The sequence below is a fragment of the Camelus bactrianus genome, chromosome 5 (assembly GCF_048773025.1).
Source record: "Camelus bactrianus isolate YW-2024 breed Bactrian camel chromosome 5, ASM4877302v1, whole genome shotgun sequence".
NCBI classification, from domain to species: Eukaryota; Metazoa; Chordata; class Mammalia; order Artiodactyla; family Camelidae; genus Camelus; species Camelus bactrianus.
In genome coordinates this window covers 68081484-68108523 of record NC_133543.1, presented here as the reverse complement: position 1 = coordinate 68108523, position 27040 = coordinate 68081484, and the positions used below count along the sequence as shown (strand labels likewise).

Here is a 27040-nt window from a genome sequence, read left to right as displayed (position 1 = left end):
CCAGAGGGGCTTGGAAGCTCCTTGCCCCTTCCACATACCCACATACCTTGCCCTCTGCATCTCTTCCATCGGGCTGTTCCTGAGCCATATCCTTTTATAATGAACCAGTGATCTGGTAAAATGTTTTGCTGAGCTCTGTGAGCCACTCTAGCAAATTATTCAAAGTTCATCTGAACCTCCGATCTATAGCCAGTCGGTCAGAAGTACAACTGAGACTTGAGATTGACATCAGACGGCAGCAGGCCCGGAGGGAGGCTGTGTGGTCTTGTGGGACTCTTAACCCGTCAGATCTGATGCTACCCTCAGCTAGACAGTCTCAGAACTGAGTGAACTGTAGGCCACCCAACTGGTGTCACAGAATGGCTCGATGCATGGAAAACCCACACACGTGGTATCAAAAGTGAAGCAGCACCGTAGGTAACACAGTCGTGTGAGCAGAGGAGACACAAAGGAGAAGTGGGTTTTTCTTTACATGACATACGGTATAATCTTTGTGCGTACTGAGTTTTTTTAGCCCTACCAACGTTTCCCGTTAACAGATGCTCCAGAGCTAGTGCGTGACCTGCACCGCCCCCACGTTCTGATTCTGGCAGTGACCCCTCTTCAAATTCTTACTTTGTTCTGCCTTAAAGCCCGTTCACTTTCCCTTAGAAAATTCCCTTAACATTCTCTTCTCTCACTCCACACAGACAGGTAAAAACAAGCCAGGTCAGCCCAGCACAGTGGTGAGCACATAAACGGTTGCTCAGAAAATACAGATGAACTGATGAATAAAAGATTTCCTATCCTCTCTTAAATCTTGACAAATATTTATACAAGGGAGGTTAGAATTCATTTTAAGGGCTAGAAGAAAACATGATCACTCATCTAATTCAATCATTTTAAAGATGAGGAATTAAAGTTAAAAAGAAAGGGAGTCTCCCTAACTCCCAATCCAGGGCTCTTCTCTCCACACAAACTCGATTATCAGGCCATTTCAGGTACCAAGAAGAAAAGGGAAACCAGAAAAACACCACCACCACCTGACAGGATTAACATGACTAGCAAATAATTTCTTATCACCTGATACTCATCCTCCAAATTAACACAATCTCCTATAACCAACCAGGACAACTGGATTATGTTTTATTTCTCCTATTTTTAAAAAAGAAAAAGGAAACTATTTAAATTACATTTTTCTCCTGAAAGGTCACTCCTCATTCAAACTGAAGAGAACTCTGTATAAAATTTCTCTTACACTACGGAATCCAGAGAAAAATTGTAACGAACCAAATTCTAAAACTAAGTCACTTAAAGAAGAAAATCAACAGCAACTAGTGCATCTCACTCCTAAGGACTGGTAACATCCTCCACGTAGGAAACAATACGTCTGATGTTACCGAGGTGTTACATAAAATTGTCAAGTGTGTTATTCCTGTGAAGCTTTAATACTTAAGAGATACAACATAATTTTAATTTCATTTTTCTTAATTGTTTCTGGGAATACATTTCTTTTCAACATTTCTCATGTCTTAAAATATTAGCAAGAGAAAAGGAAGTTATGAAATACTATTTTTAATTTGTTTTAGATTATTTATTCACATAGAACACTTTGTGGTTTTATCAGTTTAAAATTATTAATACACAAGAGGATTAATAAACTCAAATCATCTCAAGTTCAAAATCTCTTCTTCTGTCTACTCTTTCGCCTCATGTTTCTTAAGTACAAAAGTCCTGTCTTTATAAATAGATCTGCCAAGTAAAAGACAGCACTTTAGAAAGATTAAAAAAAATGAAACAGTGGATTTTGGGAAACAATTAGTATTTACCTCTGTAGAAATTTCAGAGATATGATCCCTGTCAAGCAAAAGAATTCAGTCAAACTCCATTCTACTCCAAAAAACAGCTATCCCCTCCTCGTGCAAGTGGAAAAGGAAAGCGTTGCATTGGAAAGACAGTAACTGCTAAACCCAGTGGGGAGGAGGGATGGGCATCTGAGTAAGAGCAGACCCTCTGACATCTTTTTTAATCCTAACTGAACATCACCTGCTCCAAAGAGTGCTCTCAGGACAGGATCTTGGAAATTAAAACAATCAGAATGAGGATCCATTTACAGAGACTTTATGTCTAAATTCAACAAGGTCTTTTCTCTGCATTGACAAGTGGATTTCAAAACCAAGCCATTTCCAATACAACCTCAAGTCTGGAGAAAAGGTCAAAATGTAATGTTACGAGAATTACTTTTTAAGAAAGACGCAGTATTACAAAGACTGAAAGGTTAATCCTCAGGTAGCTGTAAAAGCTCGTATTTGATTTTTTAAAATTTATTATTAAACATAGCTGATTATTAAAAATAGCTGACATTTTCAATTAAAAACAAGTCAAATTCTGAAGTCCTCAATGCTTATAAAACATACAAAGCGTAGAATGAGGCATTTTAAAGGAAAATTAAGGCTTGTAGGTAATAACAACACAATCAACTAAAAAATCTAAATTGAAAAAGACAACCAAATTTCAGACTCAGGAAGGAGCACGTATTTCCTAGCTAATGAAGGAGTAAATGCAGAGAGCATTTATTCATGTAGTTTATGTGCACACAATAATTTCACTAATCATCCAGTAATAAATTTACTCAAGATTTTAATTATGTATCTTGTCCTAAGTGAGCAAGAACCACACAAGCACGATTTTAACTTCTGGATTTTACACAGCATAACTAAGTTAAGACTGGAAAAGGCAAAACCACCACCACTGCTGGAACATAAATCATACCATTAACAGCTACAACAGTCTTTCCGGGTGACTGCTTCTAAACATGATAAATGACCATATTCATTTCATGAAGAAAAATATTGGTCCTTCCCCTACATAGTAAATTTCTTAATGATGACATTTAAAAGACTCCTATCCTCTGAATTTAAATATTTCTGAGCACACCACAAAATATCGAGGAACAGAGACGCACATGTTGCGAAGGAGTGACCTGGCCAAGTGTTTTGCTTAAAACTTAATAATAAGCTACAGAAAAGGGAGGCAATTAGAAAATGTGATTTAGCTATCATTAATCTACATCAAAGGATTATAATGATGTACATTGTGTGCCTTTCAAATTATTCTCTATTATAGGTTTCATAACAGAAGTTGAGAAATTCCTTTGACAAACTAGTCCCTTATTAAAAATCAAAGGAGAGTACTTTGCTACCATCTGTGCAACATTAACACCTTCACTGAAGAATGATTATTTTGTAAGTTAAGTATTCAGTTCTATTTAAAACAAAACAACAGCGACACAGCTATTCAAGTGCTCATCTTCATCTATTATAAAAAAGTCATGGCATATACGAAACACTATGTTATTTGTTACAGAAAGACCTCCATCTCTCCCAAAACCAGAAAAGAAAGTTGGAATCCTATGAAAGCATAATCAAAGCAATTTTTTTTTAAATGTCACCAACACCAACATAAGCTTCACAGAACCTGACCAGCACCTGCAAGGTCTGATTTAATATGATGAGGGGGAAAGAGAAAATAAAAACTTTTAAATTTAACTCCACTAGTAGAAAGCAGATTATGTTTTAAAGAATAAGGTAAAATTATCCATAAATGGTTGTCAGAAAAATTTATGACAATCTCTTCTAAGTACACTGAACCAAGAAAAATCTGTTCAAGTATTTAGAAGCTCATTTTAGAAAGTACTACTATAAATCAGGCTTCTTTATCTCCAGTATACCATATACTATGTCCATGATTTGCAAGTTCTTCCTAATTACCCACCTTAATTACAGTAATCATATATTTTATAGTAAATGAAAATAACAAGGTTCATTTGGAAGATAAACTGTGAACTACAGGTTTAAAAAAAGACGTGGGAGGTGCCCAACCATTCCACTTAATTCACCATCTTCAACATTTGACCGTTTAACAAAACCTCATGGTTTTTGAGCTAGAACTTAGGGAACACTTAATCTAATATCTTTATTTTATAATGAGATCATTTTCCAATTTCCTCAGTATAAAGAGGGCCAACCACTATCTGTCCCCAACTGTTAGTTCCCTCTACCTATTCACCTACTGCGCCTTGTAACACTTTAGTTTTAGAAGTACTTGCTAGATAATAAACTAACATAAAGGTATGCATGCATGAAATACACTGAATAAACTATAAGGAAACAAAGGGATATACCAAAAGAAAACACTTCAAATGCCCTTCAAGGCTAGTTTGTTTTTGGGTGACCTTGGGAGGAAAAGTTGATGACAATGAAACTAAGAATAAGTAGAAAAAACTTTGAACCATGGAAATTACAGATTCAGATAGAAATTTATATTTCAAAATGTTTATACTCGACTTATTTTAGCTTCTCTTAATGTAGTAAAGGAGGATGTTACCATTATAACATGGATTGTTGAAAGCAAAACCTACAAATTTATTTTAAAATTGTTTTAATTAAGTTTAGTCTCTGGGATATGAATTAGTCTTAACACTGTCAATTTTTCTCCAAATCAATTCAAACTACAATACAATACAATTCAACAAATATAACAAATACCCGTACCAAAACAAAGCACTGTGCTAAATGATAAAAAAAAAAAAAAAGCAAGAAACTGACAACATGACCACCCTGCCCAACCTAGGCCCTCAAGTTCCTCACCTACAGAATAAAGATCCTAAAGCTCTAACTACAGATTAGCCAAACTGTGAAATTCCAATTCATCTTAAAATAAGTAAAATGTTAAAGCCAGCCCAGCTAAAATCTGGTAAGAACTAATGTAATTATTACTACAATAAGGAAAACAAAAGTATACAATTACTCATTATAATAAGGAAAATAGCCTTTGAAAAGTGAATCACTGTAATTCTCTCCGCAAACTCCATCTCTGCTCCGAGAGAAGGATGACAGCATTCCAAAGGCCTCAGATCCCACATAAAAACTTGTTCTGAACTCAGTAATTTTCCTAAGTTTCTTTTTTTAATGATGAAATATTAAGGCATTTAATATTCCATGGCCCAAATATGAGAGCTGTACTGATTAATTCAGACATTACTAACTACAGTAAAATTTCTCGAGGAGTCATCTAATTCTGCTTTGTACCACACGGCACCCAGTACCCCAGGTACCATAACTGACTACAATCAACCCACTGAGGGTTACTCTTCTGCCCCACTTATCACCACTAAAAACGTCACATTATTTCTTTATGAGTTAAAATGTATCCCTCTCAAAATTCATATCTTGAAGTCCTAATCCCAGTACCTCAGAATATGACCTTATTTGGAAACAGGGTCATTGCAGATAAGGTGGGACTCTAATGCAGTATGAGTGGTGCCCTTATAAAAAAGGGAAATCAGACACAAACATGCATACATGGGGAACGCCACAGGAACATGAAGGCTGCTCTCTACAAGGTAACAAGAGAGGCCTAGAACACATCCTTCCCTGGCAGACCTCGAAGTAACTGACCTCACCTACACCTGGATTTAGAACGTCTAGCCTTCAGAACCATGAGACAATAAATTTCTGTTGTTTAAGCCACCCAGTCTGTGGTACTTTCTTACAGCAGCCCTAGCAAGCTAATATATTACTATTCAACAACTAGAGAGGAATCTAATCAAAATATCATGACAGCCACAAAGTAGCACCCCAAATTTCAACGCATGGCCAACATTGTTGAAGAATCTGATGAAAGCCGCTTTCACATAGACATGAACATTCTTCATATTGTACACTTAACTCAGTAGGCTCACTAATCCTCCCCCACTAACCCCAACACTGCCAGAGATGCACAGACTCTTGATGAAGAATTCCTGCTTTAATCAATGGTACTGGAGGTGGGGGGGGAGCAGATCAAACACCAATCTTTTTTAACTTGAAAATAAAACACTATCAGCACTGTCTTTGATAAAGAAGGAAGAGAACACAGATAAACTAATAATGAAACTTTTCCTCATTGTGCTCTGAAAGAAGTTTACAATATATTATTTTTTAAAAAGGTAAGTACTTTTAAAAATATGTGTGTGTATAATTACATCTGCAAATAAGTAAAACTTTATCACCGTAGCACACTTTACCATAAATGGAGTCTTAATAATCAGAAAACTAAATGAAGAAAACTTTTCAATATGTAAATTACGATTTAAATTCTTGTTAAAATATGGACCTACTCAGTAAGACTCAAAGTATTTGCCTTATTTCTTTATTTTTGCCCAATCAACTTTACCTTTAGTAGTTGACGATAACACATTATGTTGGAACTCTTAAGAGCAAAAGTTTCTTTTTAAATGAATATATGTATGTATATGCATGACTGGGACATTGTGCTGTACACCAGAAATTGACACATTGTAAATGATTAACTTCAATTTTTTTAAAAAAGTTTTTTTTTTTAATTTAATTTTTTTTAATGGAGGCACTGGGGATTGAACCAAAGACTTTGTGCATGCAAAGCCTGCACTGTACCACTGAGCTATCCCACCCCCCTAACATCAAAAGATTTAAACACAGAAATCCAACCATTTTATATGCGCATATATTCATGGCATCCTGCCAGTCAAGAAAAGTTCTCCCATTAAAAACAAGCTAAAATGATGTTATCTGGTCAACAAAAAGACAATCCCAATATCTGATTATAAGATTCAAAATACTTTACTTTCTTTCCTCAGCTATTCAGTTCTGAGCAGAAAGCACAATGGGAAGATACATTAACACACAGACTATAAGAACAATATGAAAAACATTAACCTCCATTTAAATAGAAAAGAAATTGAATATTAAATTTTTGCTCTTTCAAAATGCGTACATCTAATTAATTCATAGAAAAGTGATCCACAGAAAGTTGTATTCTATCTTGTAAAAGTGTATTTAAGTAAGTTTAAGGACAAAATCACCATTATTAGGGACAAAAATCACTATTCCACATATATTATACAGAAATTATTTTAACTGTAAAAAGCAAGTAAAATAAGTGATGCGAAAGTCTCTGGACTGACGATCAGAGGAAACAGGCTCCACTTCTCCTGCTCCTGGTACTCACTGCACGTGTGACTTCAGGCAAGATCATTTAACCTCTCTGGATACTGGTTCTCATCGATAAAATAAGCGAGTCAGACTTACTATCTCTAAGGTATCCGTCACCCCTCAAAATGATTCCTAACACTCTAAATATTAAAGTCTGAAATATGCCATTTGTATTTTACATACTTTATGTGATCAGTATGAATTTATCAGTTATTTAAGTAAGAGAGATAGTGATATTTCTCACCTGAAAAATCAGTGTCATGTAGCAAGTTTCGAAGCTTACTACAAAGCTGGATCATGCTGTCCAATTGTCTATTTATTTTCACATCTTGTATCCAGGCTGGGGTATAACACACTGGACATCCGCTTCCAATGCAGTCACATACACAATTACTTAAAAAAGATTGAAAAATATATGGATATCAATAGATTCAGCAGAATGTGAACTCAAAAAAATAAACAGTTTGAACAGAAATAAATGACGCAGAGGCTGTTCCAACAATGGTCAGTTATATTAGTTTAAACAGTGTTTTTGAAAGAGTACAACACACACACACAGTCTAAATCTAAAGCTGCTTATATAATTCGCTATGAAGAGACTATACCTGGCCAGACAATAGCATGATGTTTCCCTGCAAATAAATCTTTAGTTTCTTTTTTTTAATATTTTTATTGAAGTATAGTCAGTTTACAATGTTGAGTTAATTTCTGGTGTACAGCACAATGCTTCAGTCATACATGAACACACATATATTCATTTCCATATTCTCTTTCACCATTAAGTTATAAGATATTGAATATGGTTCCCTGTGCTATACAGTATAAACTTGCCGCTTATCTATTTTTTATATTTAGTTAAATCTATAGTCTCTAAAGAGTGAAAGTACAGAGGGAAATATAAACAAACGTATTCAGTACCTATTGCATGCAAGCCATGCATCTCAAACTTTCCTACCCTGAACCTAACACCGTGCTTCTTGGAAATACCTAAAATTATGACAAAAAGATGGTGGAAGCTATTTTTTCTTTTGTTTTTGCAAAGTATCTAAAGGCTTTAAAGCAGTTTTTGAGAAAAGATCTTTGGTTCTTTCAGACACTTTCATAATGTGTAGACTCAACTAAATGACCTCGGGTTATCTGTCTAAGAGTTACAGTCTCATAGTTAGAAGGGTTTTCCTAACTTTGGGGGTTACAAACCCTTTGTGAATCTGATGAAGATGTGCACAAGCTTTTGGTCACAATCCCCCCTGAAGCCTATCTGTGAATCCTGAAATAAGAGACCTATAAATCCACTGCCTCCTTAGCTTCACCAGGTGGGCTGCAGCAGGGCTGGGTAATATAACAGTGGTAAAAGCCACATCTCCTCCAAACACTACATCCCTTTTCATGTGACCCTCTCATTGGTAGGCACAAAGGATTACTGAAGTAGGAGCTCCCTTCAGAAAAAAAGCCTGTGGTATTTTTAGTCCTTGTATCCTCAGATCCTAGGATGATTCTTGTCACAAAGTAACTCAATATATGTTGTAAAAGAAATTGTAAACCGTAGTGGGGCCAGGAGAGGTCTTCTAGATCACTGGGTTCTATAAATGTCAAACTTCTTTAGCAAAGAAAGGAATTCTTTGATTTTGCTTGCTTGTAGTTAAGAACTCTTATCTTGGAACCCCAACGTACAGAACAGGTAAACTGATTCCTCAGGGGATTTAAATCATTGCTGGCTATGTAATATTTATTTGAGGAACACCAGTGAAATACAGTCAAAATCTTCTCATCAGGAACCACTACCTCATTTTCAGATGAATATGAGATCCAGTTCAGACACTTACCCAGGACCACACTAGTATGCAGATCAGTCTATTTTAAATTTTCTGTAACATATGTTTTGTTCCCAAATTATTTTGTATACTTAAACCAGAATTCTGGGGAAATAAGTCATTTCTCAATAGACCTGCATAAGCCAATATTTTCCAAATGATGAATGCACAATGTCATAAAATGATGCTGGGTAAAAGATCCATTTCAAAGCACAGGATAAACCAATGAAATTAAATGTAGCAAAGTACAAAAGTTCACTGATAGGGTTTTAGATTCCACACTGTAACAAATCTAGAGAAACTAACACTTGCCAAATGGTGTGGTATCAAAGGATATCCATAATTATCTAAAAAGACTACTAAAATATTCCTCCTTTTTCCAACTACAGATATGTGCAAGAGTTCATAGACTCCTTTTGTTAGGCACTGGCATGAAAGTATCCTAAAACTACCAGAATGTGTCAATAAGAAAAAAATCTGTGTCCCTCCAACCTCCCCTCGACTCTAATGCTTCCGTTGCCCTGGCACATATCAAAACTATCTTTGAAGAGTGCCTGGTATTTACAGCATTGCTCAGCAGCTTTACAGAGCTACAAATCTGCAAAGAATACAAACAGCTGCCCGAATTCTGGGCATCATATAATAAAAATGAACCAAAACCATACTGAATTCTTTCCTCTGTCATATACAGATGACCATTTGCTCTTTTAAGATGTTCTCATGCCTTTCCTAATCTTTCATTGGTCATTTTAAGTCACAGACCCCTTGAGAATCCAACTAAGGGTATGGAACACACACACTACACATGCTTTACAATTTACTGGAGTTTATTATGCTCCAGCAGATTTGTTGCTAATCTATTATATACAGTGAGTACATCCGCTGAAACAAAAATCTGCTTGCTACTGAGTGGAGACAAGAAGTGAGCAAAATTTGATACAAGGGTAATGGGAGGCCTTCTGAAGAGACAATATTTGAGCTGAAATACAGCTGATGAAAAGCTAGCCTCACAAAAAAATGGCAGAAGTACATTCCAGATGGAAGAAATAGTAAGTGCAAAAGTCCTAGGGCAGGAGTGAATTTGGTGTGTTTAATGAACTAAAAGGAGAAGGTGGCTGAATAGTGAGAACCAGAAGGACATGTGGTCCAAGAGGCAGGCAGGGACAAAGCCCTGTGCAGGGTCTTATGGACCTTAGTGCAGAGTGTGGACTTTATTCTAATTGTAATAGGAAGTTACTGAAGGATTTTAATTTAGAGAGGCAATGATACGAATGTGATTTACATTTTCAAAAGATCACTCACAAGAATGTAGAAAATGGGGAAGGGGACCACCTATGAACTTACTATGATAGTCTGAGAAGAGATAATTTGATGGTGGCTTGGACCAAAGTACAAACAGTAGTAAGTAGAGAGAAATAAAGGGAAAGTTCAAGATTTAGGGCACATTAGAACTTAATGATGTAGAATAAGAAAGAAAAATAGCAACCAGGTATGACTAGTGGTTTTTACTTTGAGCAACTGTGGTACCACTTATTCCAGTGCACCGTTTATAGCTACGAAGATGACCCAGGCAGAAACGGCATAAAGGGGAGAATGATCAGACCTGCTCTGAACATTCCAAGTCTGAAATCCCATTTTTTCATCCAAACGGAGATACCAGGAAGGCAAGAGACACTACCTCCTACCCTCGCCTCCTGCTGGATATGCCCCATGTAACAGACCTGTTTCTAGAAACAAAACTGGGACCCCAAGTGCAGCTGCCTCCCACACGTCCCCAGCCCACTGAAGCCACACAGTAAACTATTTTCATATGTGCTTAAACTTCATATTGCAGTTTGCTCATCCCAGATAATCACACAGTCATAACTTGAAATAATTAAAAGATTGATTCAAAGGAGGATATATTAACCCTGTCTCCCAGACAATTAAACTAAGACATTCACTCCTCTAATTGATTTCTACTGAATGAGAAATAAGATGAGACGAAAATCTAATATTCTAACCTCTAAGCCAGGGCTTTAATGGATATACTTTCATAATAACTGTTACGGCTTGAATTATGTCCCCCAGAAAGATGCTTAAGTCTTAAACCTTAGGACCTGTGAATGTGGTCTTATTAGGAAATGGGGTCTTTGTAAGGTAATCAAGTTAAGATGAGATCACCAGGGTGAGCCCTAATCCAATATGGCTGGTATTGTTATTAGGAGAGGAAATCCAGACACAGAGACAAACAGGCACACAAGGGAGAACGCCATGTGAGCATGAAGGCTAAGGTGAGAGCTGTGTACTGTAAGCCCAGAAATGCTCAAGACCGCCAGAAACCAAAGATTCTCCACCGCAAGCAGGAGAGAAGCACAGAACAGATGCTCCCTTTCGCAGCTCTCAGGAGGAACCAACCCTACTGACACCTCGCTCTCAGACTTCCAGCCTCCAGAACTGGGACACAGTAAGTTTCTGTTGCTCTCAGCCACCCCGTGTTTGGTACTCTTGTGGCAGCCCGAGGAAACCAACAACAGTAACAGCAAGAACTAAACTTTCACAGTGTGGAAAGTCTAGACTCAAAACTGGAAGAATAAAAGAGACATATGTGAATTGTAAAATAGGTATTAATTTTTTCCCCAAGCTTAGTAAAGCTACTTACTAAGCTTTGTAATTTTCAACAAGTCACCCTCTTTGAGGTTTGAGCTTTCTGATTTGGAAATTAAGATAGTTAAAAGGATCGAAATGAGATAACGTACAGTCTACAAGAACGACGTGACATAAGGTAATATTAGTATCAATATGATTACGTGACTATCACCTAGTAAAACATATAGTTACATTAAACGTGTGTGTGTGTGTGTGTGTGTGTGTGTGTGTGTATCTATCACAAGCCATAATTACTCACCTACAGAAGATGTGTTCACATCCTCCTAAGCACACAGGCTCCCTCAGAATATTAGTGCTGTTTGAAGAAAAGAAAACAATCAAGACCTAGGTCATTGTTAGATAAACATTTTTTACCCAACATTTCATAAATCCAAGGCCTAAAACTACCATAATTCTTTCTCAAAACAGAAGATATCAAGGAAGTATTCATTTGAAAGGCTGTTACCCTGTGATTAAATACTGTATGATCACACACCTGCTAAATTCAAATAGCACCTACCAAACTCAGTACAAATTATAACACTTTTTATAATGGATATTCTTTGAAACCACAGCAAGAAGCAACCTTGCTCAGTATCTCTGAACCACTGACAGGCAAAACCAACCCTTGGCTGCTTCTTTCAACTGATGATTCAAAGTGTAGACCATAAATCTCAAAATGAGACCACAAGTAGGATGACGATAGAGTGTATTGTCCAAATGAGAACATTTCTGAGGGTGAAGGGGAGTGATAACTGAATAAGATAGCAGGTGTAAACCAGGACTTCCCTAGGAAAATAGGACCTCTGGTCACCTTGACCATAAGATTTTACGGTTTCCCATTTAAAAACAAAAAAAAAAGAAGTTTCTGGTTGCTGTTAAGCAGCCATCTAATTTTCACAGATGTCTTATCAAAAATACAGCCATTCTTTCAGTTTACAGGAAGTTAATTTTTTTTTTATTTAAAACAACTGCAAACAAGAATCAATCTGGTTGGCAGTCTGCAGACAATTCCGTATTGTACTTCCAGCATTGTCCATTAAAAACACCTGCTACGTTAGATAATTCTAAGAAAGTAATGGTACTTACTAATAAACAAATATCAAGTCACTATATTCAGAGGGCGTAATGAGGTAAGAGCAAACAGGAGGAGTAAAGCTTTTAAAAAATGAACGCTTTTTGTGCCTGGTTTATTATCCTAACCCCCGGACCTTTAGGTATTTACACCATTATTATCCAATTACCTCTGTACACATACCACATATCAATAAAAATTGTTTTCCACATTTCTTGAAAGATCAAATGTATCACACTGCACATTTTAATAGATATGAACATTAAAGTGAAATTGAGCTTTCAGGAAGAGTGCTAAAAACAGAGCACACCCACAGTGTTATTCTCAAGATACCGAAAACGGTGCTCACTGACATTATAAAACCCACCACTTTTTAAAAACTCGCAATATCTGATTTTTCTATCATACTACAGAGAATATAGTGATAAAAAATAGGACTTGTGATGTGCCAGCTACTTCTGTGATTCTGGCAATTAAGACGATCTCTGCTACAAAGCTCATGCTTCTCCTGTAACTTCGGTTCATTATTTGGCCTCCCAAACCTAGCCTCTGACCTCCTAATCAAGTGTGTTGAACCCCACTTCAGTACAAGCTCTGCCTCTGCGACCTCAAACATGGTGCTCTCTCACCTCCTCCTAGCATATCCCTCTCCTCTTTCATCCCAGCGCCCTGACCAAACCTCCGTGTTCAGGTTGCTCTCCATCCGGGGAGACTCCCGTTCAGGATTAGCTCCTTGGATCCCCTACCCAGCCCAGAACAGAGTTTACTAGTTCACAGCCATCCCCGCCACCACGTTAATTCTGCTAACCTCCCAGTCAATCAAGGGCGTCAATCAGTAATGCCAGACAGACCAACAGCCCACTCCTGCCGTGCCTGCTCTCAGGCCATGAGAGCCATTATAAAAAGACAGAATGATACACAGACTTGTGTGTATAAACTCATTTGGTAGTGTCCTCACCTTTGTATCTCTACCAAAGTGATGTATTTGATATTCTGTGAGTAAAATAACAAATGAATAGACGGCTATTCAAAACAAGCTCCAAGCTCGAAATCCCATTAACCTTACTGAAGCCAAACAGGGTGAGCTTTTCACCACTAGACGCATTCCTACCTCTTCACCCATAATCTTACCCCTCCTTCCAGGCTCAGAGGAAAAGATCTCCTCTAGTCATTCTTCCTTCCCAAACTGTGCTGCTCTATTTGCCCGTAGATCCCTTATCTTCTCTGCCTTCTGAAATAGTCTGTTCTCATCATTAGAGTCACCTGTCTTCTCCCATCGGCAACTAAACGTGCATAGGTCACGTCTCCTTCAACCTAAAAAGTCCCTTTAGATCCTGCCTCCCACTCTACCGTCTGCCCCAGCTCCTCCCTTTCTCGCAGATGTAAATTGTTAACTAAGTGCTCTGTGCCAGCTGACGCCAATTCCTCACCTTTCTGGCTTTAACACTCACCATTCTGCTCCATCTGCTCAGCATTTTGTGATCAAAGCATTTTGTGATCCTCACTCTTCCTGACCTGTCTGAAATAACACTGACCTCACCTTCTCTCCCGAACCCTTTCCTTCCATTCAGTTTTAATTTTCTTATAGCACATTTATTTGCCTATTTCAGCACTTCCTTAGCTGCTTCGTTTCCTACCTCTCAATGTAGGTTTACCCCCAAGATGCAGCCCCCAGACTTCTGGCTTTCTCTCCCAATACCTGACTCAATGCCTCGATTGTGTTTCTAAACTGAATTTCCTTCCTAAGGTGACTCTGAACCCTTTATCTATAGTTCTTACCCTTCCCCGTAGCAACAAGATGCTACAGTATAATTAGCAATGACTCCAGTAGCTACAAATAATTGATCAATTGGACTAATTATTCTAATTAGTGACCTAGAAATTTTTTTTTATGGCTGTTAATAGATGAGACAAGACACTGGGAGAGTGAATGAAAAGTATGTGCCTGTGTGTGTGTTGGGGAAGGAGCAGGGAGAGCAATGTCACAGCCAAAGCTGGGAGAGTGCAGTGCCGAGTTCAGAAGAATTTTAATGGAAGAGCTCAAAGAACAGATGCACTCCACAGAGGGCGGCCCTGAACTGCGTCAAAGCCAGACCTTCTGACAATGTCTAGAGTTTCGCTGAGAAGACACTCTGGAAGAATTCTTATTACAACCAGATATATCTATCAAAATTCCAAATGTACCGAACTTGAACTCAACTATTCTACTGCCAGGAACAGAGTATGATTCTTCAGATTATCTCAGATGCTTACAAAATTGAAAATTCAAAACTCTAAAGATATCTATCTAGACAAGATACCCAAAGCTTCCAGAGATTAAGAAACAATAAAATGTCATATATATGTGTGTATGTGTGTGTGTATATGTATTTTTTAAAGGATTCAGAACAGTATAAGACATCTCAAGGGAAACAAGGAATGTTTAGCCTTCACAGTAATGACTGAAAATCGGTTTGTACTCTGAATTCTATGTCCAGTCATCTTCAGTAGCAGAAAGTTAACAGATAATTGGTAATAAGAAAATTCATCTTCCAGAGCAGGATGTTAGGAAGTTAACAAATAATGTCTAAGATGGAAAAAAAAAATCAAGAACTAGCAATACAAAAACACTTGGCAACGTGAAAGTTACAGAACTAAAAGAGATGAAAGAAGCTGTATTTGGAGTATAGAACTCAAGGAATGAGTCAAAAGAATGTTCTCGTTACAGTCTTTGTCATACTGACTTTGTCAACTATTTTCATGTATAACTCTAACAAAAACTTTAAAATGTAAAGGCACATGGACAAGGATATTCTCTCCAGCACAAGTCTTGTGTTTATTAAGGCGCAAGACTGGAAACAATCTAAACTTCTACCAAGGAAATGGTAAATAAACCGTGACACATCGACCTGATGAGTGGTATCCTCTCATCTAAGATACAAAGTGCTCTTAAAGGGCACACGAGACACTGATCGTGGTGGGCTCTTAAAGAAGATTCAGACTTACTTGTCGTTCATTTAACAAATATTTAATGACCATATACCGTATTGTTTTAATTCTTTGGCATATGCATATATTACTTTTCAAAAACGTACTATTACAAAGTTCTTCACAATCTGGTTACTCCGAAGCCAGGGAACCTTTGCTCTTGCTGCTCAAAAAAAACTGCTCTTACCAGGCCAGTGTCTGTTGTAAAATCTCTCAAACACCTTACAGCCAATTCCAAGGCCACAACTGCTCAGACTGTCCCCAGCATAGAATACCCTTCCTCCTCCCCCAAAACTATTCCAGCCCAACACCTTCTTTGAATCCTGTCCAGGATGATATATAATAAAAATGACACTAAACAAAGAAGTACAGAAATTTGGGGGATTTAGTTTCCATGCAAAATCTGTCCCTGCAGCAGACATACGCAGAACTCCCAGATGACTGTGTTCCACTTCCTCCCAAGGGGCTTATAATCTAGCTGGGTAGTTTTCATAAGCCAAGTTAACGTCTGACTTAAGTACAAAACACTCTTAAGTTCCAGAGACGACATCTAGCTGGGGCTCTGGAAATCAGTGTTGAAAACTAAGTATTTTGTATTTTATCTGCCTGATTCCTTTTTTTTTTTTTTTAAGTCTCCAGATAGACTGTAGCCCTACAGACAAGAGATTTTGAATTTCATTTTTCCTGAGCTCCCCAACACGCCATCACCTACCGAGCATGGTGCTGTACGAGCACCAGGATTTCAATAAACCCTCAGTGAATGAACCAAGTGGAAGACGACGCACAAAAATGCATTTATATTAACAATTCTATTTTATCCTTATGCTATTTTTTGTTTGATATACATATATATTAAAAACAAAAAATCCAAAAGAATAAGACATTTGCATGGTAACAGGATTTCCATACCTTGAAAATTTAGCTGCTTTACTTTTTCCCATTGCAGTCATACTTGTTACTTTACACGTAGTCGATTTGGAAAGGTTTTTGCAGTCAGAGGATTACAACTTAGGGAAGAACTAAGCAAGGAAAACAAACTTAAAAAAAAAAAAGTCCTATTGATAGAAAATTTTCTTTGCAAAGAAGAAAAGGAAAGTAAATTCAGTTGCGATTACAATACTGAGGAAGACCTATTTCTTAACTGAATGGCTCCCTAAGCTTCCGTGAGGTTATCAAATGCTATTCAATATTAGGCAAGATAGCTACCCTAGTGCTCTTGCATTTTAGAAAATCTCCAAGCTATTTTTAAGAGTGGACCAACACATTTTAATACTAAATGCAGAGGCTCCTCAAGCCAACTAAACAATTTGTTTGATTTATCTTGAGGAGAATAAATAAAATTGTTAACAAGTAAGGGATATGATGACATGAAAGTATCTTACTTTGCATAGTTATTTTGTATGCCCGATTCAAGTAAATCACATGGGAAAAATAAAAAATCATGTGTGTGTCAACTGGTTAGTGTCAATAAATATTGAATAAATCAATGAGTCAAATATCCCAAAAGTAAAGGGGCGATAGAATTCTATTAATGACTAATCATAATAGAATCTATTACAGATAAGCCACAGAGAATATCATGTATCCCCAACTCAAATAGTTTTGGTTATTCTGTCTTCTATTCTCTTTCCTCCAAAGCAAAACTAAGTAACTGCTGACATGCCTCTGTCCTTAAACTATCATGTCTTCCAACTGACGTTCAAATGAGTTTCAAGCCTCAGACACAGACATTCACGTTTATACCCTCTTTCCTGGTCATCCCAGAAACCTGTCTTCAATTACCATGTAATGCAGTTGACTATCAAATTTGTACTCTTAGCCTAAAACCTCTCCTCTGAGCCCCGACCTGGGGCACAATAATCTCACGTGTAAGACCATCTGCTGGGCTGTGGAGGGCAGGGTTAAAGGGAGCTCAGTGTGTCTGGTAGTTTCTCTGCAGTCATAAGCCCTACATAACAGCAGGTGTGCGTAGCCTGTAACAGGACTGCACATGTCGCGGTTGTAGCTCCAAATCCAAAGGGGCAAGAGCTGCACCTTCTCCACTGCCCTGAAACCTTAGTCACTGTTTACTGTGGGTAATGTCCCCCGGAACCTGTGGAGGATTCTTGGAGATTCAAATGAATTAACCAGGTCCTCCGCAATTCCCACTTGCACTGTGATCCTAATTTAACCCAAACTCTTTCATGTATTAATTTAACAAACACTAAGATGTGTCCAGCACTGTGGCTTCAAATGTGAAATTATGAAATGTGTAGTATAACTGAAGGAGACAGGCGTCAATCAGAGAATCAAAATACCGCATAAGTAAATAAATCCCACAATTTGGAGGGACATATGAGACGTGAACACCAACAATCTGTGTCCTTTTCCGTGTTTAAGTCAGACTTCACTAAAAAGTTTTAAACAATATTTTGCATCCAATAGACAATAATAATTCCAGAACCTGCAAACTGGAGACAGCCTTAAAAATCAATTCATCCATTTATTTTCCTCACTTTACAGATGAGGATACAGGCTTCCCAGGAAAGCCACACAGATGCTCTCCTTAGGGAGTAACTATGTGAAACAACTGAATCTTCTGTTGGGCTTCTAATCGCTAGCATCTGACTTTGTCTTAACTCTCTGCCCACCTGACTCATTCACTCCACCTTTATTCTGCATACTTTTTAGCATATCTTTATTTGCTATAATCCTCCACCAAGTTCTATCTATAAAAATCTATCCATGCCCTAATTCAAAAATCCAGGAAGCTTTCCTCCACTGACCCTACCCAAGTACTCTTCTCAGAAACCCCTTGGCCTCCATCATAATTTAGCCTGAACTATGTGTAAATTTTATCTCTTAAACATACGCTCCTAAGGGTAGAAAGTCTCACTGCATCACCACTAACGCAGTGCCTCAGTGATTGCTTGTCCTAACGATTCAGCTGTACCAGAGCACATGGAAGGGAGTAGTCATCCCATTTAAGACTCAATGGCCTCTAAGAACGCCTCTGAACATTGAAAACTAATGGAGAAAGACAAAAGCTATATGCTGGAGTCAGGAAATCTATCCTTTATTTTACAAGCACCTATATAGCAGTGAGAACGCAACAGGCGCTGCTCTAAGTACTTTATCAATATTAACCCAATTAATTCCCCTAGCAAACTTGTAAGGTAAAAACTACTACCAGCTCATTTGGCAGATGAAGAAAAGGAAGCATACAAAGAGGAAAGTTTGTCCAAAATCAACGAGCCAGGATTTGAAGCCAGGGTCCAAAATCCATTCTCTTAACCACTAACCTATGCTGTCTAAAATGTAAGAGAAAACAATCTTAATCACCTTTACTAAAACGGCAAGAAGTAATTTAGAAAAATAAAATCACTTACCTTAAAAGTCACAATACTTTGACTTTTTATGAAAAGTTGATTTAAAGGCACTAGAACTCCAAATTACAATTGTAGTAGATGCCAACCCCCCCCAAATATATCAAGGTACCAAATTATTTTTATTCACAAACAGTGTCATATGATACCTGGGCTTTTTAGACTACAGCTCCTACCATCATCATTCCCTGCTTCTTTCAGGAACACATTATTCCCATGCTTTCCGCCAGCATCTCAAATGATACGGTCTTCCTGTCTTATTTTTCCAAATCTTTAAATAGCTTCTATTTGGTGGTGAGGTTTGGACCTAACACAAAAGCCACATCTGGCTTCTTGAACAATTTTGTCAGCTTCAGCTTGGAGTTACACTTATGTTAAAGGTCAAAAAAGGATGCCCTATAATGCAGCCAATCCACCCTCACCTGCAAGTAATGCTTGCTGCAAAACACAACCAACGCGCTACACAGGACAGGTGACAGCTGGGAGCGAGAGACGGATGACAGCTGCAGGCTGAATGTGAGGGTAATTGGGGTAATCACTAACCCACTGGGTAAAACTTTGAAGCTCTGTAAAAAGAACATACTGACACACTATTTCAAATAATATGAAATTGTCTGAATGATGGGTAACAAAAGCAAGAAGCCAACCATTCTGAGTTGCTCCTTTGGAGCAGTGATGTCAGGCAGCTACTAGGCAGAGCACAGGTGGAAAGAATGGGATGGCTGTCTTCCCACAGGTAAAGAGCAACTGGCCGTGTTTTACTCACTGCAGACAGTAACAAACGTGCAGCGACAGGGAGAGGAACACAAATCATTTCTAAACATTAAACCCCATGTGATATAAAATTTTACACCAAAAAGAATTTTTAACCTTAAGTCATTTTACCTGTTAAAACAAGAGTTTGGCAAACTACTGCCTATGCACCGAATCAAGCCAGTAGCCTGTTTCTGTACAGCCCTTGAGGCTAAGAACTTTTTTAGGTTTCTAAGAGTTGTAAAAAATAATAATAATAAAAACTAAGACTCTTTGTGGCCAGCAAAGCCTAAAATATTCACTGTAGACTTTTAACAGAGAAAAGTCTGCAAAGTCCTATGTTAAAATACGCAAAGAAACAGCTACAGAGAAAACCTGCCAGAGTGATACTGATGCAGAAGCAGCTGTGCACACAGCAGGTGCTCGATAAATGCTTTTGGAAGAAATGAAAAGTGAGACAAGCCCTTCTTGGGTTTTTATAAACCTTCTTGATTTCTACACTAGGAAAAGCTACAGGAAAAGGAGAAGCAAGGTGAGTACCAGTCATAAAAATGATGTCTTCAGATGGAATGAAAACCTTGAACTGAAAGGATTCCTACGGTGTAAGAGCATGAAGGAAAACAAGCAGCAAAAAATGATAGCCTCTCTAATGAACCCCATGCCACACAGTCTTTGATCAAACCAAGGAAATGTCAAATTGAACGAGAAGTTGGTGGTGCCCATCACACTATTACCTTCAATCTATCCCCAACGAGGGTCCCCAAAACTCTCCCTCCATAAAGTTGCTACGGAGAAAAGGTTAAAAGGGCAAGCTAAGCAAAGAGTGACAGCTGCTGCAAACTTAGCGCGCCTCTTTAAACTTAACAGCCCTCGGCCTAAGGTTCTGGAACGACTGATGCCTCAGCCCTACAGATTCAAACTCTGGTGGCGGGAATGGGGATCTACATTTTTAGCCACACCTCCAGACGCTTCTCAAGCCCGCCAAAGTTCGAAAACTACCATCTTAGTTGGGTTTGGTGCAAGGAAAGGCTAGAAAGCCTCCCAGAAACGATGTGAATAGGGGTTAGAGTGGAGTTAAGTAACGCAGATCCCCGGGCAGGTCCTAAATCAGCTAGCCAGCCCAGCTGCAGAGCGGGGATGAACCGAAGAAACCGGAAGTCTGAAAAGACCTCCCGCCCCCGAGACTGGGACGACCCCCGCCCGCTCCGCGACCCTCCCGGCAACCCCCTCGAGTCGAGGGTCGGGCTTTACCAGCGCGAGCAGCGCAGCAGTTTCTCCAGCCGGTCGAGCGCCGCGCGGCTGTGGGCCCAGACCTCGCGACCCGCCGGCTCCATGGCAGGCGCGGGACGAGGCTCGTTCCCGGAGCGGACCCTCAGCTGCCGGTTCCCTGGCATCGCCCCGCCTTCGCGGGAAAGGCTCCTCGGAGAGCAGGAGGCAGGGCGGACTAAAGCAATCACCGAGACACCGCAGGCCTGCGCCGGGACCCCAGCCCCAGCTGCTCCCGCGTCTCGGACCACGGGACGTCTAAGGGGCGGGGCGCGCGGGGTGGGCGGGGCGGGGCCGAAAGGCGCCAGAAGTCCCGGCGCGCGGGCCAAGGGGGGGGCGGGGCCCCGAAAGCATACTTAATCTCTGGTGGGCGGGGCCTCGGGGCGGGGCAGGCCTCGGGGAGGGGGGCGGCTGCCATAGCTGTTGGCGGGAAAGGGGGCGGGTCCGCCTGGAGGGGTAAAGGCAAGAACTGGAGCAAGTCCTTGCTGAACTGGAGCAAGTCCTTGCTTTCCTGGAGCAACGGTTCAGTGGCCCCTTAGCTGAATTTAATTGATGGAAAATCACAAAAGAAACTTTCAGTTGAACGTTATCAATAAGGAGTGCTGTTTTGACTACTGTTGGGCTTTGCTCATGACACTGAAGGTGCCACTCTAATTCCTAAAAAAGTAATTTTCTGTTCTCTCCCCACCCCCACCTCAGGCTTTTCATTGATGGACATTTTTAAAGATAACACCTACCGCGCACCCCTCCACCCTCTCCATTCACTTCAATGCCAAATTTTTCCCCACCCCTCTCCGTCTTCACAACAGGCCCAGATGTCTCGTCTTCACCTGGATTGTTCCCATTAGTCTTCTAGCTGGTATCCCGGTGTCCACCTAGGTCCTCTTCAATCTTTAGGCTTCACCGCAGCCATCTAAAACATTTCCAAATAAACCTTTGGTTAGTAGAAGCAGAACGAGTAAAACGAGAGTTTTAACTGGCCTACCATAGCAAATTAAACTAACCAAATATGTTTATATACACACACAAATACATATATATACATTTTTTAAACTCAGAGTTAGCCAAGAAGTTAATCCTTGATTATTAACCCTGTTAAGCCATCGCTTACTCTGTACAGAGAAATCAAACTCTAGAAAACTGAAAATGTTAAATAAACTTGAAGAGATGCTATAGTGTATAATGGAGAGAGTCAGAAATTTCAGGAGTTAGTCCTACTTCTAATCCCACTTCCTCCACTGAATAATTCTGTAATTTCAATCAAGTCTTAAGTTCTCTGAGCATTTGTTTCCTTATCTGAAAAAAAATGGGGATTACATTTATCCTGTAGATCTGGGGGTCTGTTAAATGAGCTAATGTAAAATCACCTATAAGCACTCAAAACTAATATGAAGATGAACATATATAATACATATTCAGTACTGCTTTACTTACCATACAATAACATTCACTATTTTTATCAGATTTTTTAAAATTAGGGCATAATTTAACTGTGATTAGAGTAAAGGAAAATTTCACATTTTGGTAAAATGCTTTGAGGACCAAGTAATTGTTTCTGGCTTGTTTGTACAGTGCTATTAATTGAATTATGACGCAGGTGCAATGATTTTTTTTCTCCCACTAGTTTCCTCTTTTCCTTCCCTCCCCTGTTGCCTCATTACCTCTCCCCAAGGCTCATGAAATTCTTGGTAGCTGTTTAATGGTGGCCATAGCAAACTGGTCAAGAGGACAGGCAAGATTACTCTCCCATCTGCAATTTCCCCTTCCATTTGCTTCCTCCCAGCCTTCTCTACTACAGCTCAGGTGGATGATGCTCTGCTTTTCATGGAGATAAAAGATACGTGTTTTGGAAGCAGCTCTTCCTCTCAGCTCTGGATCCTGAATTTCAAGAGCTGATTCTTTCTCCCATGTCCATTTCTGTGTGCAAGTAGAAGATGGGTGATCTGTCCAGAATGAGATACACCAAAAATGTGTGAAATCCTGGAACTCTCACTTCAGAGAAAATTTCCCCAGGGAAATCCAGTCCATCTATAGGGTCCTGGTAAAGCCTTAGTTTAAGGCATTAACAATATCCTCTCTCCACTCTAAAAATGGTATCTTATTTCCCTTTCCGTTTCCCTGCAGGTACCTTCTGAGTTCATCAAAGTTTAGGTTTGTTGCTCCATTTCACTCCTAGCCTATCCTCCTCCTCTTCCAATTAAGCAGTATTCCCCAGAAATTTCGACTCTTCCAAAATTATTCATCCTACCCCAATGTAATACTCTGGTCCCAGGGGGGATTCTGAGGCATACAAATTGGCTTGTTTTAGCCTATTTACCTGTCCTCCTCTCTCCACGCCCTCCCCCACCCCCCACTGCTTTGATTACCATCTGTATTCTGTACTCCCAAGGCATCTCTGGCCTGGTTCTCTTTCCCAATCTTCAGGCTTAATATAACAGTTTGTTGAAAACAGTCTAAATGCTAATTTTTGTCTTCTATTGTGAAGTATTTTACAAGTAGTAAATCTTCCTCATATTCACTTGGATACACATATATAACAAGCAAAATGGAACGAGCATAATACCCAGACACTCAGCCAGTGGAAAGTGAGCTATCTTACAAGTTCGGCATGAGCGCCAATTCCTCTCTGGCTTTTAATTACGGTGTCATGCAGTGAAATCAACCACCTCAATTCTTTTGAGGGCATTCTCTTTGACAGATACAAATTTCATTTGCAAGGACCTCTATGAAACCTAGAGTTCTCCCCCAGAAAATGCAGTTTGAAAACAATTGATAAAGAGCAATCAAATAGTAATTGATGGAGTGGAACAAACCTCCACAGCATCTGGGAGTGCGGTGTCTGCTCTCGACACTTGACTGAGCTAGCCTTCATATGTGAAAATGCCATTAACCTCAGTTAAAGTCATAAGCACTGTGCCATTTTTTTCTGGGACCCAGTGTGGCATAATGATTAAGTGCCATAGAGCTCTGGAGTCAAGCAGAACTGGGTTATACAGCAAGCCCCGCCACTTCCTAGAACGGCGCCCATGGGCCCTCTGTTTAACTGATCTTGGAACTTAGTTTCATCTTTTGCAAACGTAGGATTAATGTATACCAACCTCACACTTGTCGAGTTGGTGTGAGAAAGGAATTACAAACTATGAAAGTGTTCTAAACCAGGAACGCAGCACAGCCAATGCAAACCCCTTCACAATGGGCTGTACTGAACTTTAATACATATGTTAAAGCTTAACTCACAGTTAGTGCTTAACACATTTTCCCATTTTTAGAACTGGTTTTAGCATTGTTGAGTCTCACTAAGCCAGTTACGCTTGCTTTAAAATTCTCTTATGAAAGAGAACATCTTGCGAGCAAGAAGGAGCCGCTCATTCCGTGAGGATGGAACAGAGATACTTGCTGTAGCAATTCTTTTGCAAATGTGATGCGATAACTCTGAAAGGAAGCTTGAATTGTGTTTAATGATCATAATCTCCTTTAGTAGCATCTGAAATGAAGTATCTGCTGAATTCCCAACACCACCCTTGGCATGATATTAGGACCCTGATAATGAAAATTCTTACAGTTTTTGTTCAATTAACTTGGAGATCTTTTATTTACAACATTTTGTTCCTCCTTTAAGAGCAAATAAAAACCTCTCATTAATTAAAAATAGTAATTTTGTCTGGTGTACTATAGACTGCTTATATGAAGCAAACTAAATAATATGGCCAAAACTAACCAGTGCCCACCACTGATGGATGCCATATGATGAATATGGATGCCTGGATACCTTCTTGACCAGTACAGTTGAACATATATGTATTGATCAAGTTAGTGGCTGCAGTCTCCTTGAGTTGCACCTATAAACACAGTCTCAATGTCGTGCTGATCTTGGCATTTACTGAAAAATTACCTAAATCTCTGGAAGCATCTAGATATTTTGAAATGGTTTTTGAAAGGATGTTAGCCCCATTCTTGTCGGCACCTGTCAAATTTCTGTCACAGAATCAAAAATACGTAGTCTAAGAACATAGTCACTTTAATATGTCCCTTCAGCCATGGTTTTAAAGGTTTTGGTGTCTTCTGTATTTCCTGATCATTTATCACATTCAGTCTAACACAGATATTTCACTGGTCATTGTTTTTTAGTCCAACAGACTTCAGAGTTCAGCCCATTCCACTGTCTTTTATTGCTGCTGTTTTTAAGGAGACACCTCAGTAGAAACCCCCTTTTTCTCTACAGTGTAATTACTGAAGCACATAAAGCGGTTATAGCAGGAATTTATCACTTTCAGGTGGAAACACTCCCAGCCAAATAAAAGATAGAGTAGGAATGCCAGAAGCAATTTATAACAGGCTCACTGACATTTTGTATTGAGAAGCTCTACCACTGAATGAGCATCAAGTCATAAATCTCTGTAAACGTGATTAAAGCAAGCAAGTTATTCTTTGAGGGGACACTATAAAAAAAAAGAATGTTGTGATGCAAAGCAGGAAAATTCTGTTGACAAAAATCACCAAAACCAGCTGTCAGTAAAATTTACAAACAGCTTGCTTTAAATTCTGTTGAATTCCAGCAGCTGTTTGTTTGCACATAAAATGTTCATTTAGGAAATGAGCATTGGCCCTAGTTTGGGTTCCATTGTGTTTCACAATTTTGTAATCAGCTTAATCAAATTTCATACAATAATTTAAATTACTTCCCACAGATAAGTGAGAGGTAACCAGTATGTGTAAGTCTGCCTTGGACACAGTATATGCTCAATAAACAGGGAAATAAATGAGTAAATGACTGTTACCATTGTCCCTGAGAGCAATGACCAATTGCAAAGTGCATTTCAGCTTTTTTTTTTTCCTATCATATATACTATTTTGGAAATGATGCCTTGTTCATATTGGATGCAGTTTGCTAGTATTGGTAATAAGCCTTAATAGCCCTTTAGCAATACATTTTCGAGTTTAGAACACTGAATTAAAATTTAATTACTGTTATAAAGTCACTTTCTGTGAAAGAAAGCTTACTGAATCTCTCCTCAATATTTTTGCAAATGCCTTCATTTAATTGCTTTCCTCACTATCTCAAAAGATAGCTTATATATTTTTTCATCGGTGAAAGAGGGATAGTAGAAAATACCTCATTGCTGTTGCATGGATAAAGTAAGCTAATATCCTTAGCGAAGTCTTTGGTACAGAGTAAATTCTTAATAAATGCTATCACTTATTACTGTACAAAAACTCTAGGTTCAAGAATAATAAAATGATAAGAAATTTATTCTTAGGTAGTAAGAACCAAAATATCTTCTTGGATACTCAACTAGACAGGAATCCAGTGGGTTTCAAATTATCTGTTCCCGCAAGCCTCAAAATGCCAAATATATATATATACATATATGACATTTTTAGGTGTTAATCAGGAGATTGGAAAGTTGTGTCAGACCAAAAAACATTAGCTTAAAATTAACTATAAAAACACTTTTCATTCTTCAGCCAAATGTACACAATGACAATCTTTCCTTTACCTGAATTGCTCAAATTACTAAGAAAACTATACAGTCATTCCTTGGCATGGGGTGGGGAGGTGGGTATTGGTTCCAGGACTCACGCAGATACCAAAATTCAAGGTGCTCGAGTCCCATGTAGGCCCTCTGTATCCACAGGTTCTATATCTGAGGATTCAGCCAACTTCCAGTCATGTATTAAATTTGTGATGCAGGGTTGGTTGAATCTACAGATGTGGAACCCACAGATACTGAAGGCCAACTGTATGTGTATTAATTGAAAACATTCCACCTATAAATGAACCTGCACAGTTTAAAACCTTATTGTTCAAAGGTCAACTGTATCCATTGGTTTTAAGTTTCCATAGACTTAATATAATCCTAACAATCATCTTATGGTACAGACATCATTATCTCTTCATTTGACAGAAGAGGAAGTGGGTCTTCAGGTTGCTTAGTAACCATCCCAAGGACACACAGCTTATAAGTGGCAAAGCAAGGAAATAGATCCAGGTCTGCCTGACTTCAAAGCCCAAATTTTAAGCACCTGCATAACTTAGTTTTAATTAAATTTAACTTCCAAGGACTTTAAGTCCAAATCAGTTTAAATACCAGATTGCACACTGGTTTTCAGAACAATTATGCATTGTAAGATTACAGAAGAAGTTTAACTTACAGTCTCTCCCCTCAGAGAATTTACTGTCTA

The 27040-nt window shown here is 38.8% G+C and overlaps 1 protein-coding gene across 3 annotated transcripts in view; it reads right to left on the bottom strand.

Moving 5' to 3' along the window:
* Positions 1 to 21127, bottom strand: part of BARD1 (BRCA1 associated RING domain 1) — a 76132-nt gene extending 55005 nt beyond the window's left edge. Inside the window, exons 1-3 of one of the 3 annotated variants that reach the window (XM_045520454.2) lie at positions 20843 to 21127; positions 11691 to 11747; positions 7237 to 7385 (exon numbers count right to left, since the gene is read on the bottom strand). In XM_045520454.2, coding sequence (XP_045376410.2) covers positions 7237 to 7385; positions 11691 to 11747; positions 20843 to 20985 — 349 coding nt within the window. In that variant the 5' untranslated portion in view covers positions 20986 to 21127. Of the gene's footprint in view, positions 1 to 7236; positions 7386 to 11690; positions 11749 to 20842 lie in introns of those variants that run through there. The other 2 variants (XM_074364050.1, XM_074364049.1) reach the window with 2 other exon arrangements.
* Positions 21128 to 27040: the final 5913 nt, after the last annotated feature.